A 16,976-nucleotide genomic window follows, 5' to 3' on the forward strand; every position below is an offset into this window, starting at 1 on the left:
AAACAAGAGGAATAGGTATTTTCCCTAGGAGGAATATTTCACCTGATTTAGGATGTTTGGAATGGTATAGTAAAGTTTAGAGTTTCCTGATATAGAGATCTTTATTAGACCAGCCACTCATTATCAGGTAGACCTGACAGGTATACCTGACACCTGATGAGCACACACACTATCAAGTAGACCTGAAATGTACAGCTGAAAAGGTCCGCCTGTCAAGTCTACCTGATACCTGGTGAGCAAACACACACTATCAGGTAGCCCTGATCTGGTGTACCTGTCGTCAGGTCTACCTGACAGGAGTGGCTGGCCTTAGATTTCCGGCACCCAAAAGAGAAAAGAGAGAAAAATCTGGTGTGAACATCACACGACTTTCCTCATCCTATTGAATGGTGCTTATCTAGGGACGTGTTTTGGCACTAAAAACTGACCATCGAAAATTTGACCCGATTACATTACTTCCCTTCCTATAGGATAAGGAAAGTAAAAAGAAGGTAAGAGAAAGAGATGAAAAGAAAAATGGAGAAGAGGGAGGACTGGTGAAAACAAAACTAAGATACGCACGTCAGTCGTGAAAAATAAGTAATAAATAAACAGAAAAAAAGAGGATGAGAGAAAGGAAAGTCCTAAAGCGGTGGTTACCAACCTGATTTGGCGGCACCTCTTTTCCAGCAAAAGACCTTTTGGTGTAATCTTGGCAAGTCAAACTGTTCTAAAGACCCCCCATTTTAAATAGGTAGCAGTTTATACGCTGCTTCAGAATTATTGTAGGACTATAAGAGGCATTATTGATTGGCACTGCCCGAAACCGTTTCACAAACTTTTCTTTTTCATTCCAGCAAAGAGAGACAAGGATAGGGAAGTTTCAATCTCAATCTCTCTCTCTCCCTCCCTTATCTCCCTAGTATCTCTCTCTCTCTCGCTCGTTCCAGCATGTAGTGACGTCATCATGTTAATTCCCTTAACAGAGCAGACATTATTCGTACATCCTAGGTACATTACTAAATACATAATTATATATGTAACAGTTCCTGAATAACCTATGGTATGTATGGTACAATTGGTACATGGTATGTACCGGATTATACAGCGGTACATTTAATATATTATGTAACTAGTATGTTATTAAACCCATAAAATAAACGAGACGTCAGCTCCCATGGCGTAGTGGTCACTGCGCTCGCCTTGCACGCGGGAGACCTGGGTTCGATTCCCGGCGGGGTCAAGAAATTTGTATCATGCAAATGATTGATACCGTGACTGGCTGTTGCGGGGCCCACTCAGCCTCGTGAGGAAAATGAGTAGCTATGTAATATAATGCGCATAGCGACCGGTGCCAGCATGGTAGGTAAACATTGGATTTTAGGATTATTGAGATATTGGAAAAATCCTACAATGCTGCAGTGAACACCAAAGTTGTGACATAATAACACAAAGAAACTGCATTTACATTACATTTTTCGTAGGTAAGCGTGCCATATATTCCATTAAATTTCAGTGTAGAATAAAGTCAAGCATAGGGCATGTCTATGGGTATCTCTCTGATGAAGCATAATGCCTCAAACAACTCAAGAGTCTGGAGTCTGAACAGTCCAAATTGTCATTACAGCGAGACAGGAATATTAAGAATTTACAACATAAAAGATGCACTGAACCGAACCTAAGACATGGAAGACTACGTCTAACATAAAGATCTTGGATGCTACAGTCATTCCAGTCAAGTGTATCCCCGTATCCATTCCTAATTTAATAAATTCCTCTTTTTGCCCTTTGTGCAATGCTTTTCTTTTACCTTTCAATGTTCTCTGAAACAGAATAAAAGATCTTCTCCGTTTTCTTTACGTATCTCTGCTTTTACATTTCCCAGTGCAGGCGAAGTAGGTGTCTGTCCAAGCTATTTAGCGTCGGGGATAACATAGGGTCCACCTTGAACACCGTATTTGATGCATATTATGCAACAACAATCAGTTTGTTTATGCTCTTCTTCTTAGATTACTATTGAATAAATTGGTCAGTTGCACTTCCTTCTCCATTCTTAACAGCATTAAACAGCTTTTTTTTGATCTCTTCCTCCATTTCATTTGTTTTTTTTTTGCACCATCCTCTTTATGTCCACAAAGCTCTTCCTTTCCAAAGTATCCTTTATACCTGCCTTTTAATCAAGAGCCTTTTATCAATGATAACAATATACGATGCTGTAGCATTCAGGAAAGAACGCAGGAGAAAAACAAAGAAAACTCTGTTAGGCCTGTGAATAGATAGTGGTTGCCAATGATGATGATATTGACCATCCACAGTTTTGTAGTGGTTAACTGTGAAGCTATGAACTTAACTATGAAGCTATTAGCGAGGTGCATTGACAGCATTGATAGCGGAGTGACAAGTCCTCGTGCTCAACACACATTTTTTTTTTTTTTTTTTTTTTTTTGAAGACAGGCTAAAAAGGGCCTTTAGGGCCCGTATTAATAAACAACACTAAAAGAGTTGCTGTAGCAATAGTAACAACAGACATCACACTAAAGGGAAACAGGTTTTTGGTATTATTGAACCACGCTGTAGGGTTGCATTCTCTTGCTACAGCGTTGCATGATACTAAAAACACAGAGGTAATGCAGTGAACCAATCAAAGGTCGTTTCAATAGGTTTAAATCGAATACTGTTTTATGATTGGTAGGAAAAAAGTGCGTCGTTTTTGAAAACACATGTTTGTTATTTTTATTTCATTCAATTCATTTCCATATTCACATGCACTCTATTCAGATCGTGACTTTTTTTTTGTAGGTACCTACCTAGGTATTTATTTTTTCCTTATTATTATTTTTTTACAATTATTTTGAAGACATTATTTTATTATTAATTGATGTAATTATTTACATATTTACTTCTTTTGTTAACAAACCATTGCAAATGAAGTGGTTTTTTTATGCAAATAATTATTATTTTTTTTATATAATATACCCATATGTATAATATTTTATTTCAAATAATTTCAATTCAAAGTTTATTTTTCAAAAGATTTCAAAGTAGGTACATACCTATTGTATTTTTTTTCCAATAGAACTTCATTAAATTAAAAAAAAAAAAACCCTACCTAATCCAGTTGAGTTGGAAGGTAGCATGTAAGAGCTAGGTCGCGGGTTCGATTCCTGCCCGGGGCGAACTTTATCCTAGGCAGAAAAGGTCTGTTCTTGAAACGGCTGAATTTTTCCTATCCTATCATCCTTCTCTACGATTTTGGGACGAAAAGACCTCCGCTATTACAGTTCCCTTGATCAAATCTTTTTTTATTAGGTAGGTACCTACTATTTATTTTTTCTAATAAAAAAAATGATGATATTAATAATAATGAATACCAAATACCTACCTAATCAGTTGAGAAAAAGTGGAAAAAATTATGAATACTTTTATCACCGTACCTAATTGGTAAAATTACGATCCATTTTAAAACGAATAATTTAAATCAGAATCAACGTACCTACTCGGTAATTTAAAACAAAATCAATGTACCTACTCCATAAAATCACGATCAATTTTAATAAGAATAATTTAAATAAATTTTAAGAAGTAAATAGGTAGCTAATCTCTGAAAAACAATGTCAAAAAGAGCAACAATCGATGCTATAGTCCTCGAAATTGTACGCTGTAAAAAAAGTTAACAAAACAAAATTTTATGACAACAGCTGACCCTACAAGTGTTTATTAATTCCAACAAAAAATGGTCACAGAGGTATCATGAGCGATACTATAGTGGGGAATAATATCGACGCATGCGCAGAGCGTTGCATTCTCAATAGCGTGGTTTATTAATATGAAAAACCCTGTTTAGGATCTACCCTCCCTGTAGTATTCGCTATAGTTTGGTTTATTAATACGGGCCTTAGAAATTAGAGGAAGAATGATGGAGAGACTGGAGAGATGTTATATTGATTTTTCACGATGATGTGTCACTGTGCACTGTGTCGGGTGTCCTGAAGTGAAAGCCCCCACTGGTGCATTTGATATTGCATTCTGTTCTATTGAAAACTAATTTAATTCTTTATGTTTAAACATGAAACAAACTGCTCTCCAATTCTTTGATCAAACATTGTTGAAAGGAATCTGAGTTTTTTCCCTTCCCTCTCAATAAGGTAAGAGATAGGTACCTATCTACCCGCAAAAAATGATATTTTTTAATATCAGCTATAACAAGCAGAAATTAATTCAAAGGAAAAAGTAGGAGTTGTTTTTCGGCATTGATTTTTTTTATTAAATTCCAGAGATGATGAGCATACTGGATGGTTAACTGTAAAGTTCTCCGTACTACTTTGTTGCAAATGTTATGGAAATACACTGTATATTTGTAAATACCTACGATGATCGGAAATTCTGGATTTTGTTAATTGATTGAATCTTTTAAAATAAATTGACAAAAGTCTTTTAAAATAAATTGTAAATAAGATGTTCACTACCAATAACCAAAATTTACATTTTATCCTTTAGGTACCTACATATTATGTCAGATATTACTTATTTATTTCTGGATGCATCTCTTCAGAATCTTTTCCATCTTCTTGTTCGAATCTGAAAATAAATTTTATCTTTTGATTTGCGATAGAAAAATGGTGCAGCGTTTCTGCCTTAGCAATTTCCTGATTGATAAGATTACTCTACGTCTTGAAAAATCTTTTGATTTGCGATAGAAAAATGGTGCAGCGTTTCTGCCTTAGCAATTTCCTGATTGATAAGATTACTCTACGTCTTGAAAACAGATTAGTCCGTTAGGGACGAGCAGTCTTGAACAGATTAATGCTTTGGATGTGAATAGGAAGAACAGATTCGATTGAGTACTGACAATTTGATTTCTGAACTTGAGTGATAAATGGGTTAATTGGATAAAATCTTTAATTTATATTTCACTCATCCGTTTAAATGACCCAATAGAAGTCTGAGTTCTCTAGGATTAGATGTTTCTCTTCATTTGATACTCCATCAATTTCTACAAATGATTAACTCAAAGGAAACTCATATTTTCATCCATTTTAAAGAAGGAAAATGAAAATTAAGTGAGAAACTCGTTCTGTAGACAAATTATTATTATCTAATGTTTAAAATTCCTTGTGCTTCATGTAGGATTTTAGGGACAAGAACATAATGCTTGTTTCTATTCTCTCAAGTGCCTCATTCTCCATAGAATGGGTGACACAATGGGTGATGATAGGATGGGTGACATTCTGTTCACACTCATCTCTCGCTTCCTATTCAAATTTTTGTCAAGCTTCTCCTTGTCTCTTGACCTCAACCACTTTCTGGGGAAACATCTTGAATAAATTTCATTTCACATTCAGGAAAGAAAAAGTTTTCTGAAACTGAGGCAAATGGAGAGAGAAACTCCGAACGAAGTTTGTGTCGATAATTTTAGGCTGAAAGTTTTTGGCAAGGGTGCCTATATATCTATCCCTATGTGTACTGGATATTGACTGTTAAGTGTTTTCGCTACACTTCCAGGGTTTTGGAATCCAGTTAGTTTAGTGGTAAGGCAAGGAAAGTTTAGCTAGTTTACTGGCAAGATCTTTGTACATTACGGATTGGACTTTTCCATGATTTCCATAGTTATGAGACAGCTTGACAAATGAGGTTGCTGAAGCAGATAATTAGGTAATTGTGCTATACTTACCATACCAGATACATATTATTAGGAAAATGTTTTTTCACATCGTATTGAAAATAAAATAATGAAATGATAAATACCAGAAAATAAAATAAAAATCTACAAAAGAATTTCCCTATCAAAACCCCAACCCCATCAATATCTTGTCTTGGACAGACAAAAGATTTTTTTTTTTTTTTGAAATTGAAGAAAGAGGAAACCTCCTTCAGGGCTTACAAATGTGAAAATTACATCACAAACATGGAGATGTAGTTCCGATTTCCAGAGTAGTTACTTGAATCAATTCAAGGACACACTTTGAAAATTCTCTTTGATCATCTTCCTAACATGATTCTTCTTCTCCTTCTCGTAGGTAAGCGTGCCATATATTCCATTAAATTTCAGTGTAGAATAAAGTCAAGCATAGGGCATGTCTATGGGTATCTCTCTGATGAAGCATAATGCCTCAAACAACTCAAGAGTCTGGAGTCTGAACAGTCCAAATTGTCATTACAGCGAGACAGGAATATTAAGAATTTACAACATAAAAGATGCACTGAACCGAACCTAAGACATGGAAGACTACGTCTAACATAAAGATCTTGGATGCTACAGTCATTCCAGTCAAGTGTATCCTCGGGGGAAGGACATCACCAACAAACTCTTCACCAACATCTCCTGGTTGATCGTACACTCCCTGAAGTCCGTCAGCTACATCATGGCGAACGACAAACACTGCTTCGAATGCTACGGCTACGATATTATCATAGACAACCAGCTGAAGCCTTGGCTCATCGAAGTCAACGCTTCCCCATCGCTGACGTGCACCACGGTGAATGACCGGATACTGAAGTATAAGCTGATCGACAACATACTTAACATCGTCATGTGGAACAAGTACAAGAAGGCGGACGGTGGCGCTGCGGGTGGCGAGGCGCTCAACTTGGGAAACTTTCAGCTGCTCCTGGACGAGGAGTATGATGAGAATAATGTGAAGCAGAATATTAGCAAACATAATCCGAACCGATGGAAATGAACTTGACACAAAAGGTAGAAACACACTACTATCACATCACGTGAGCTCACGTGTTTCTACCTAAAGATTGGTAAATAGAAGGTATTTATTTTAGGAGAGAAGAAAATCAGCCGCTCCGGGAACGAACCTTACCTGTTTAGGATAAATTTCGCCCCGGACGGGAATCAAATAATTAGTTACATATATCAATAAATTGGTTGAATTGTGAACAATGTATGAACGCCTGTTAATAAACAGTTATACAATAAGCAACACTTTATTATTGATAAAACCTACCAAGATGACTGTTTGACCGTTGCTTCCAATATTCGTCTTAATATAGGCGGGGCGTCTCTTTGAACTATTGTCGTTCGTGCACCTCCTGCTTGATTATTAGGTCAGCCACTCACTATCAGGTACACCTGATCAGGTCCGCCTGTTAGGCCTACCTGATGGTGAGTGACTGGCCTTAGGCTTTTTTCGCCTCCCCCTCCTTTCGATGTGCCCCTGGTTTCGTGCACTCCCAACTAGGGCCGGGCTTAGTGTTCTCTGGGCCAAGGGGGCCATTAATCTTCCCCTGATAATACAGGGTCTACACATAGGTCGAGATGAGTTCCAGAAGGTTGAGCTCACATGAAGGGTAAATGGAGTCACAATCATCACCCTGTACCCCTCTGGACCATGCCTGGTAGTAGGAGTCATTAGAAGACAGGGCTGGCCTGGAATACAGACAAATGTTTAAAATTAAAAAAAAAAAAAATCTCACTAGAGTGCAGTACGTTCAGCGAAGGGTTATTTTTCTGTTATTTTCAGGCATAGGCGTTTACGTATATGGAAGTAAAGTTTGAGCGTTTTTTGAGTTATTTACAGAGGGAAACTATAACAATCAAAGTCCTTGTCCCTAAATTACATACCTAATTAATTAGGTAATGAACCAATGAGCTGATCTGCTCATTGGTTCATTACCAATACCCACGATGACTTGAACTTGAACGAGTAAATTTTGTGAATACTCCCATTTTATCACCAATAAGAATTTTTACAGAGGGAAACTGTAACAATCAAAGTCCTTGTCCCTAAATTACATACCTACCTAATTAGCTCATTGGTTCATTACCAATACCCACGATGACTCGAACTTGAACGAGTAAATTTTGTGAATACTCCCATTTTATCACCAATAAGAATATTTTGAGCCAGCCTAGTTAGCTTAGTTGGTAGATCGTCTGCCTTGAAAGCGCTAGGCCGCGGGATCGATTCCCGGCCGGGGCGGATTTTATCCTGATGGCATAATGTTCGTTCTCGGAACGGCTGGCTTTCTCCTATCCTGTCTTCCTTCTCTCTTCGATTTCGGGACGATAAGACCATAGCAGTTACAGTTCCCTCTGTCAAACCTCTTAAAAAAAAAAAAACCTACGTCAATAGTTTGAAGAGACGCCCGGCATAAATCAACACGGAACAGAGTTTTGATGTTTTATTTTGACTGTAACTATACTGTGTCTTTAGGATCATCTGCTCTGAATTGGACCTAAAGGAGGACAGCAAGCAGCTCTCCGCACCGTCCGTCAAGTCAAAACAGAACAATATTTGGTTGGACTTAAGTCGAGTTTTACCACCGTGGATTGTCTCAGGATTGAGTTCAATCCGAGGTTGACCTGGGTATTAAGTATAGGGAAATCCTCGTTTCATATTAAAGTAATTGAATCAATTAATTAAGTAATAATTAGTTCCCGAAAAGAACTACATGTAGGTACTTAGTGGAACAAGAGAACTTTTTTTTTTTTTTGTAAAAGAGAAAGTGGTTCATAAATCTATTATTATTATTTATTTTTTGAATGTCTATAAATCTCTCCATTTTGCAGGATTAGTTGGAGGAGCAGGAGTAGTAGCTGGTGCGTCCTGGAGTCCAGAGTGTGTCGTGTTCGAACCCGTAAGTGGCATTATTTTTCATCTTTACTGAATTTAGCCAACCTTGCGCGTGGTTGGTATCCGGACGGGTAACCATCTGAGCAATCGCATAACCATCTGAGCAATTCGTTTTCGGAACAGCTAGCTTTCTCTTACCCTGTCTTCCTTCTCTCTTCGATTTCGGGATGGTAAGGCCTCCTTTGTTACAGTCAATTCTATCAAACAGCTTCAAAAAATGTCACTACCTATTTTTGGTCTTATTTTTTGCAGGGTGCACGACACACCTATTCCGAGGCTGTGGGCAAGAATGTGGCCAACCCTACGGCTATGCTCCTGTGTTCCACCAAGATGTTGAGTCATGTCAACCTGCAATATTACGGAGATATGATTCGAAATGCCGTCAACAGAGTGCTGAAAGCTGGCAAGGTAAGAGAATAGAAAGCTGGTGAAATAGAATTGAAAATATTAGTAAATCAATAGGAAGAATTGAAAATTATTCAATCAGATATGCTACATCTTAATTACCTTTAAAACATTTGGTTTTGGCAACGGAATTTTTACCAGTGGATGCCCTTCGCACTTAACATTTGCTATTTCTTTAGCAAGGGAAATCAGGCTGGTATCCTCCTTTAAGTCCCCTAGCCAGACTATTTTACTAAATCTATTCATATAGCATATTATTCTGAATTTACTTCCCAATTCCAGGTTCGAACCAAGGACCTGGGAGGTCAGTCCACAACTCAGGAATACACGTATGCTGTCATTGCTAACCTTAAGTAGAAGAAACATAACACCATCCTTACATCATTCTGTTATTTGAGCGTTGGCATGCTACGACACAGACCACACGAGTCTAACCTCAAATAGAAGATCGTTATCATCCTGTTATGTGAGCTTTGGCATGCTACAACACAGACCACACGAGTCTAATATAGCAGTTGTTTCATTGCTACGGAATAATTCATTTTCATTTTAAATCAAAGACTTTAATTTAGATTTCATCTCTTTCCTCTGACATCATCATTTTTCATTAAAATTCGCCATTTTAAGGACCTTGAATAACTAGTTCCTAAAAGTTCATGTTAAGCTACGTTGAACGTGGTGAGTATTTGAATGGGTGACCGGACACGCCTTGTGCTGTGGCTAAATAGATGTAAGATTAGATAATTAGCTCTTTTTTCATTATTAGCATCTTGCTAGCCAATGGCATGGCTCCACTCATGTGTTTTATTATTGTGATTACTGAGTACTTCTGTACCAACTTTTACCAGGAGGGTGTGGGTTCAACCCCAGCCGTGGTATGGAATTTTATCCTCAAAATAATTTGAGAATTTGAGCTCAATAAGCACTATTATTACTATATCAAATTTTCCAGCCTAATATCCCTCATTTTTCTATCAATTTTCCAGTATTAACGTTTTGTGGGGGATCTAGTTTTTCATTTACCAAGTAAATGAAACAAGACTTCGTTTAATAATTTTGTATACAATTTTCTTGTAAATGTTGAAACTGAATGTTCATAAATGAATAGTTAAATAAATGCGCCTTGTAGGTATACTTGTTATGTGTGTTTTGTAGTTGTCTATTTTCATATGTTTTGTAGTAACTGCTACGGTCTTATCGTCCCGAAATCGAAGAGAGAAGGAAGACAGGATAGAAAAAGCCAGCCGTTCCGAGAACGAACATTATCAGGATCTTCTTCTTTACCTTTTCCCGTTCAAACGGGGTCGCTATTTCGTGTCAGTCTCTTCCAGGCCGTTCTATTATGCACCTCATTTCCAGATAGCTGCTTCTCACGTAGATCTTCGTTCACACAGTTTTTCCATCTCTTCTTTGGTCTACCTCTTGCTCTCTTTGCTTCCACTTCTATTCTTGCCACTTTCTTCCCCACATAGTTCTCACCTCTCAAAAAAAAAAAAAAAAAAAAAAAAAAAAAAAAAAAAAAAAAAAAGGACGAAGTAGGTAATAAAACTAAATAAGCTATATTTTTGGTCGATGAAAAATATTTGAATTCTGTTTTAAAAGGAGATTTACAGGAATACTATGTTATTATATTACACAAAAATAGGACAATATTATTATTACTCAAAAAGGTTAAAGACATAAAACATATTTTATAAATAGAAGACGAAGAAATTTAAGTGGATTACAATAATAATTATACTAGGGTTGTTGCTAGAACTTTGTACTTAAAAACAAAGATTATTATTTGAAGTGGGATAAATAGGGATACTTTTTTTTAATCTGGATCTAATGAATCCATCGAATATTCGAATCTGGATTCGATGGATTAAAAAAAATATATAGGTACCCCTTTTCCAACTGAAGTTAAGCGACGTCGAGCTGGGCTTGTAACTGTTCCGGTGACAGCATGAATTTGCATATTGAATTTTGGGTTCGATGGAGCCCGCAAAAAGGGCCCTTTTTCCGAGTGAGATTTGCTCATTAAAAGCCCTTTGCAAAGAAAAAGAACCCTTTTTCCAAGTGAGTTCTACACTTCACTGGACCACCAGTCCCACTTCCAAAGCTCGAAAAACCCTCTCAAACAACTCCCTAAACCCATCCTCCTCCCCTCCCTCCAATTTCTCCACCCCCTCCAATTTCTCATACAACGTTGTCAACTCGTGCACAAACTTCTCCTTCAGCCCCTCGCTCAGCTGCGCGTAGAACGTGCGCACAACGATCTCCAGCGTTGCCAAACTGACTCGCCGATGACTCCCGAAGTACGTTCGGACAGACTCGTTCGTACACGCGAAGCAGAGGAACGTGAAGAGGTAGTATCGTGTGAGATGGATGGAACGGAAGTCTGAAAAAAAAACAATGCTAAAAGTTCTCCATTTATAAAACCGAGCAAAAAATTTCAAACTACCTCAGGATCAGCCTCGTCTTCCAAAATATTATTGTTTAAAGTCCCGTACTTTTTACACTTTTTAGAAAACTGAAAAGAATAGAAATGAGGAGGAAAAATATTAGGCAAGAAGATGACTAGATTATTGATTGCCATGAGATGAGTCATGATAGAAGTAATCACTGCTTAGTTTGCAGGGGGGTAAGTGCACTTTGCCACTCGGGATGACTCAATTCTATCCTTTACATGACACCATTCACTTACTCATTCCATGAGAGTTGTATAATATTAGGTACCTTGTAACTTATTATCGGTAATTATTCAGAGACCATGACAATGAAAAAGAAAGCTCCTTTTTGTGTTTAACCTAACCCTATAATAACACTGGTCACTACTGAAATTGTGAAAGCTTGTTTCTATGTTTGATCTAACCCTATAATAACACTGGTCACTGCACAAATTGTGACAGCTCCTTTTATTAGCTATTTTACATTATGACTTCTGAACAAGTACCATAATACCATTTTTAGGAGATACCTAGGTTAGATAATATGTGGGTGAGTTTCACCAAACCTTCTTTTTAGCCCCTCATAGCCTGTTAGCTCAACAGCCTATACATTTCAAATGGAACCTAACAGGCCTTAACACATAGTAAAATCTTGTCCCAAGTTGCCACAGTACACAGATGTCCACCCACCCTCAGATTTAATAGCTAGCATGTCATTTTCAAGTTAGAAAAGCACAGGGTAAACTACCTACTTTAATAATAATTTGTAGAATTTATTGGTACAATTTTCCTGAAGGTAATTTTTCAAAATCTAAAATTACATTGAAACTGTGCACCCAAGTTCTCATCATTTTGTACAGAAATATTGCTTAGAGGACAATGAAAGTTTAAACTAATTAAAGCTGTTGATATTTTAAATTACTCAAACATGCAATAATTGTGTCCAATAACACTATTACCTAATAAGCAATCCATTGTTTAGATAGGTAAGTAGGTACATACAAGATGAGCCTCACAGATGCAAGAATACAATGTACCTAGCTACAGTTCATAGAAATATGATATCATTTTTCTCTCAATTTTAATTGTATTTGAATGTTAAAATAATTTAGTACACACACTTGGTTAAAAGGAAAAAAAAAATAATAAATAAACGGGGAATGTACCAAACTTGGTTTGGAAAAAAAAGTAATAGTGGGAAGTGAAACAGCGGAGGTCCTACTTATCGTCCCCAAAGAAATTAGGAGAATCCGAATAGGAGAAACTTGGAGATAGGAGAAAGCCAGCCGTTCCGAGAACGAACCTTATCTGTTAGGATAAAGTTCACCTCGGGCGGGAATCGAACCTGCGACCTAACACTTACAAGGCAGACTTGCTGCTTCCCTAGCGAACTGGCCCGACTAAAGTTCAATTTTCATCTGTAATAATTCTGTCTAAAATTACTAGTATAGCTCGCTATACTGTAGTAATAGAAAGTAAAAACATGCCGTGTCGTTTTGGCTACCCAAACCTTGGGCAGACCGTGAGTTGTTTCTCTTATTGATGAACTTTTTATTGATTGTTTCTTTCTCTTGACTTTGTTTCAGATGGCTAAGCTGTATCCAAAGATTCAATTCGAGCAGATGATTGTAGACAACTGTACGATGCAAATTGTGTCCAATCCTCATCAGTTTGACGTCATGGTTATGCCAAACCTGTACGGAAACATAGTAGATAACTTGGCTTCAGGTAAGCTGACTAGAATTATGGTTCCTTTTTGACCGGGATATCAATTTTTGTTTAATCTTTTTTTCTTTTACATACTTTAAAATGTGAGGAGGCTTTCAGCTTCAATGATATTTATTTATTTATTTATTTATTTATTTTAGATATAAAAGGATCTTAGATTCAACACAAATAAATTATTTAAATTGTTGTTTCAAAATGGCTACCTCTTGTAGATTAGTATAAGCTTAACCCATTTATAGGGGCAGTTGCCCCTACGCCTAAGCCTCTTTTTGTGTATCGCGTTAAGCACGTCTACCTCTTACTAGTACCTATGTACATAAAAAGCACACTTTGAGGTTTAAGTTTAGGGGCAAACAGCCCTATAAGACGGGTTAAGCTTCTACGAATCTACATCTTACTATTGTTGATGTGTACCTACCCTATTATTGATGTAATATTGTATTACTGGGCTGTACGACCCGTCAAAGAAATAAATTACCAGCTTAGTTAGCTTAGTTGGTAGTGCGTCTGCCTTGTAAGCGCTAGGCTGCGGGTTCGATTCCCGCCCGGGGCGGATTTTATCCTGATGAAGTTGCTGATATTGTACTTAATATACTTATATACTTTTGGTATCTGCGTTTGGCGGTCAGTGTCCTTGAACCAAGCAAAAGTAATCTGTCATTTTTTAACACCGAAATGTTTTTTAAATGTTACATGGGTTCGAAACATTCCGAAACGTTTGACAAGTGATTAATATGGTTGGGTTGGTAGCTAAGATTTGAATATTACGTTGCTTATTCTATATTTTAGTGGGAATCTTGAACTTGGGAACTTGTACTCAAATCTGATGCGGGAAGTGAAAAATGATCCGTTTTCAAAACTTGAAACTTCATCTATAAAATATCAAATTCTAAAATGTCAAATACCTACTCGTACTTGCATCCCTAAATGTCCTTGGCTTTTCCTTTCTCCCTCTCTTCCCTCTGTCTTTCTCTCTTTCAATTGTGTACTGTTCGTTCTCGGAACGGCTGGCTTTCTCCTATCCTGTCTTCCTTCTCTCTTCGATTTCGGGACGATAAGACCATAGCAGTTACAGTTCCCTCTGTCAAACCTATTCAAAAAAAAAAAAAAATCTGTTAAAAATAAAAATCGAGTAAAATTCCAAATCCCACACCGAAACAATCCTACTTCTCAGCCAGCCTATCTACTCGCAGCTTAGTTGGTATCGCGTCTGTCTTGTATCTTGTATCGCTAGGCCGCGCCCGGGGTGGATTTGATCCTGAACGGACAATGTTCGTTCTAGGAACGGCTAGCTTTCTCCAATCCTGTCTTCCTTCTCTCTTCGATTTCGGGACGATAAGACCATAGCAGTTACAGTTCCCTCTGTCAAACCTCTTGAAAAAAAAAAACCCACTCTCTGTTTGTTATACTTACTGTGTGTTCTGTCCACTTCACAATATTACTGTACTTTTTCACCTCATGTCTGTTTGGTTTCTATGTTGCAACAGCACTTGCCACAATATTTCCGGTCTTTCTTCTCTCTTCGCGGACGATATTTCTCGTCTCCAAGGCCAATATTACACCCTCTCCATACAGAGAGCTGTAACAACGGAGGTCTTTCGTCACTTAAAGCAACTGAAAAGTCCCTTTACTCCAGCAGTAGGCTACTACTATTATTGTGGTCAAATTCTCAAATTATATTGAGGATAAAATTCCATACCAGGATAGCAAACACTCATATGTGTCGACGTTGTGCTCACCTAGTTCTAGCTACCCATGAAGTACCTACCTACTGTGAAGTCTATGATATCAGGATAGCAAACACTCATATGTGTCGACGTTGTGCTCACCTAGTTCTAGCTACCCATGAAGTACCTACCTACTGTGAAGTCTATTATTGCGTTCTTTCCCTGTCCTTTGAAACATGGGCACGACAGTTCCACAGATCTTCCCATACCAAGAGATGTTTCCATACATGGGGGCCTGAGATTAAACGCCATAGAATATGCTTTGGCAGCCAGGGTTTGGAAACTAAAATTAGTTTGAGAACTTAAACGCAAATTGTAAATATGTCCGTCCTGTAAATATTTTGTTTGGTGTAAAAATAAAACGCTTGTCAAGAAAAGAGCTGAAGAAGAATAAATATTGTTCGTTTTATTAAAGGTTTCTTCGCATAAAATATTGTTAAAGCGCCAAATAAAAAAAAGGTTTCTTGCTATTTGCTAAAACTGTCTTAAGATATTTTTTCATCCCTATTAACTGACGATGAAATGATCACAATCGTTTTGATAATTAAAAAGATTATGCATCAGAGCACGACAGTTCCACAGATCTTCCCATACGAAGAGGTTTTTCCATGCATGGGGGCATGAGGTTAAACGCCATAGAATATGCTTTGGCAGCCAGGGTTTGGAAACTAAAATTAGTTCGAGAACTTAAACGCAAATTGTAAATATGTATGTCCGTCCTGTAAATATTTTGTTTGGTGTAAAAATAAAACGCTTGTCAAGAAAAGAGCTGAAAAAGAATAAATATTGTTCGTTTTATTAAAGGTTTCTTCGCATAAAATATTGTTAAAGCGCCAAATAGAAAAAAAGTTTCTTGCTATTTGCTAAAACTGTCTTAAGATATTTTTTCATCCCTATTAACTGACGATGAAATGATCACAATCGTTTTGATAATTAAAAAGATTATGCATCAGAGCCACTTGCCTTATTTCTAGGCAAAGTTTGGTCAGAAGATTTTCTCTCCGGCCGGAATTTGAACCCAGCACCTCCGGGCTGACGGTCAGTGTTGGACACACAGGTGGGTGGGTATTCAGCCATATTGTGAAAGATGGACAGTTAGGGTTACAAATGAAATCATCTTACATTCCAATATTTACCTTCTTGTATTTCATTGTAAATAACATAGCAAATTAATCTGCTCTATCTACCTGTAAATTGTAAACCTGCTTAAATACGCAGAGTCCGTGTACGGGAAAGGCCAATGCTTGAAGTGACCTGTCGCGTTCGCCTGAAAGGCTTTGAGGATTGCCTCGCGTCTTTTCTCTCTCTCGTCCACACTGGCGATGGCTTCATCCATGGCCTCTAGAAATGAATCGGGAAGGTCTTCTATTAGAACTTGATGAACCACAGGGAGGAGCAATATACGGTTAGTTGATGCAAAACTACTAGGAGAGGTTTCTTGCTCTTTGCTAAAACTGTCTTATGATATTTTTTCATCCCTATTAACTGACGATGAAATGATCACAATCGTTTTGATAATTAAAAAGATTATCCATCAGAGTCACTTGCCTTATTTCAAGGCAAAGTTTGGTCAGAAGATTTTCTCCCCGGCCGGAATTTGAACCCAGCACCTCCGGGCTGACGGTCAGTGTTGGGCACACAGGTGGGTGGGTATTCTGCCATATTGTGAAAGATGGACAGTTAGGGTTGCAAATGAAATCATCTTACATTCCAATATTTACCTTCTTGTATTTCATTATAAATGACATAGCAAATTAATCTGCTCTATCTACCTGTAAATTGTAAACCTGCTTAAAGAATACCTAGCCCACGTCCCAGGAATACCTTCGCACGCACACAGGTGGGTGGGTATTCAGCCATATTGTGAAGGACAGTTAGGGTTACAATTGAAATCATCTTATATTCCAATATTTACCTTCTTGTATTTCATTGTAAATAACATAGCAAATTAATCTGCTCTATCTACCTGTAAATTGTAAACCTGCTTAAAGAATACCTAGCCCACGTCCCAGGAATACCTTCGCACTTCGCAAAAGTTAACATAACATCACAAAAGGAAAAACTTTAAAATAAAAACCTTGCTTAAACATTACCGGTTTTCCTATAATAGTTTTGACGTC

The 16,976-nt window shown here is 37.5% G+C and overlaps 1 protein-coding gene across 1 annotated transcript; it reads left to right on the forward strand.

The window, feature by feature from the left end:
* Window positions 1-8,495: 8,495 nt before the first annotated feature.
* Window positions 8,496-10,110, forward strand: LOC108252079 (isocitrate dehydrogenase [NAD] subunit beta, mitochondrial-like). Its single transcript, XM_026821759.1, has 3 exons — window positions 8,496-8,568; window positions 8,817-8,972; window positions 9,252-10,110. The coding sequence occupies exons 2-3, from the start codon at window positions 8,874-8,876 to the stop codon at window positions 9,324-9,326; spliced, it is 174 nt and encodes a 57-aa protein (XP_026677560.1). The 5' UTR covers window positions 8,496-8,568; window positions 8,817-8,873; the 3' UTR covers window positions 9,327-10,110.
* The last annotated feature ends 6,866 nt before the right edge of the window (window positions 10,111-16,976 follow it).

Source organism: Diaphorina citri, unplaced genomic scaffold, assembly GCF_000475195.1.
Source record: "Diaphorina citri unplaced genomic scaffold, Diaci psyllid genome assembly version 1.1 scaffold261, whole genome shotgun sequence".
Taxonomy (NCBI): Eukaryota; Metazoa; Arthropoda; class Insecta; order Hemiptera; family Psyllidae; genus Diaphorina; species Diaphorina citri.

Coding starts and splice junctions, on each gene's coding strand:
- LOC108252079 (XM_026821759.1), top strand. CDS start 8,874: ATGCTCCTGTGTTCCACCAAGATGTTGAGTCATGTCAACCTGCAATAT. Junction 8,973..9,251: donor GAGTGCTGAAAGCTGGCAAG/GTAAGAGAATAG, acceptor TCCCAATTCCAG/GTTCGAACCAAGGACCTGGG.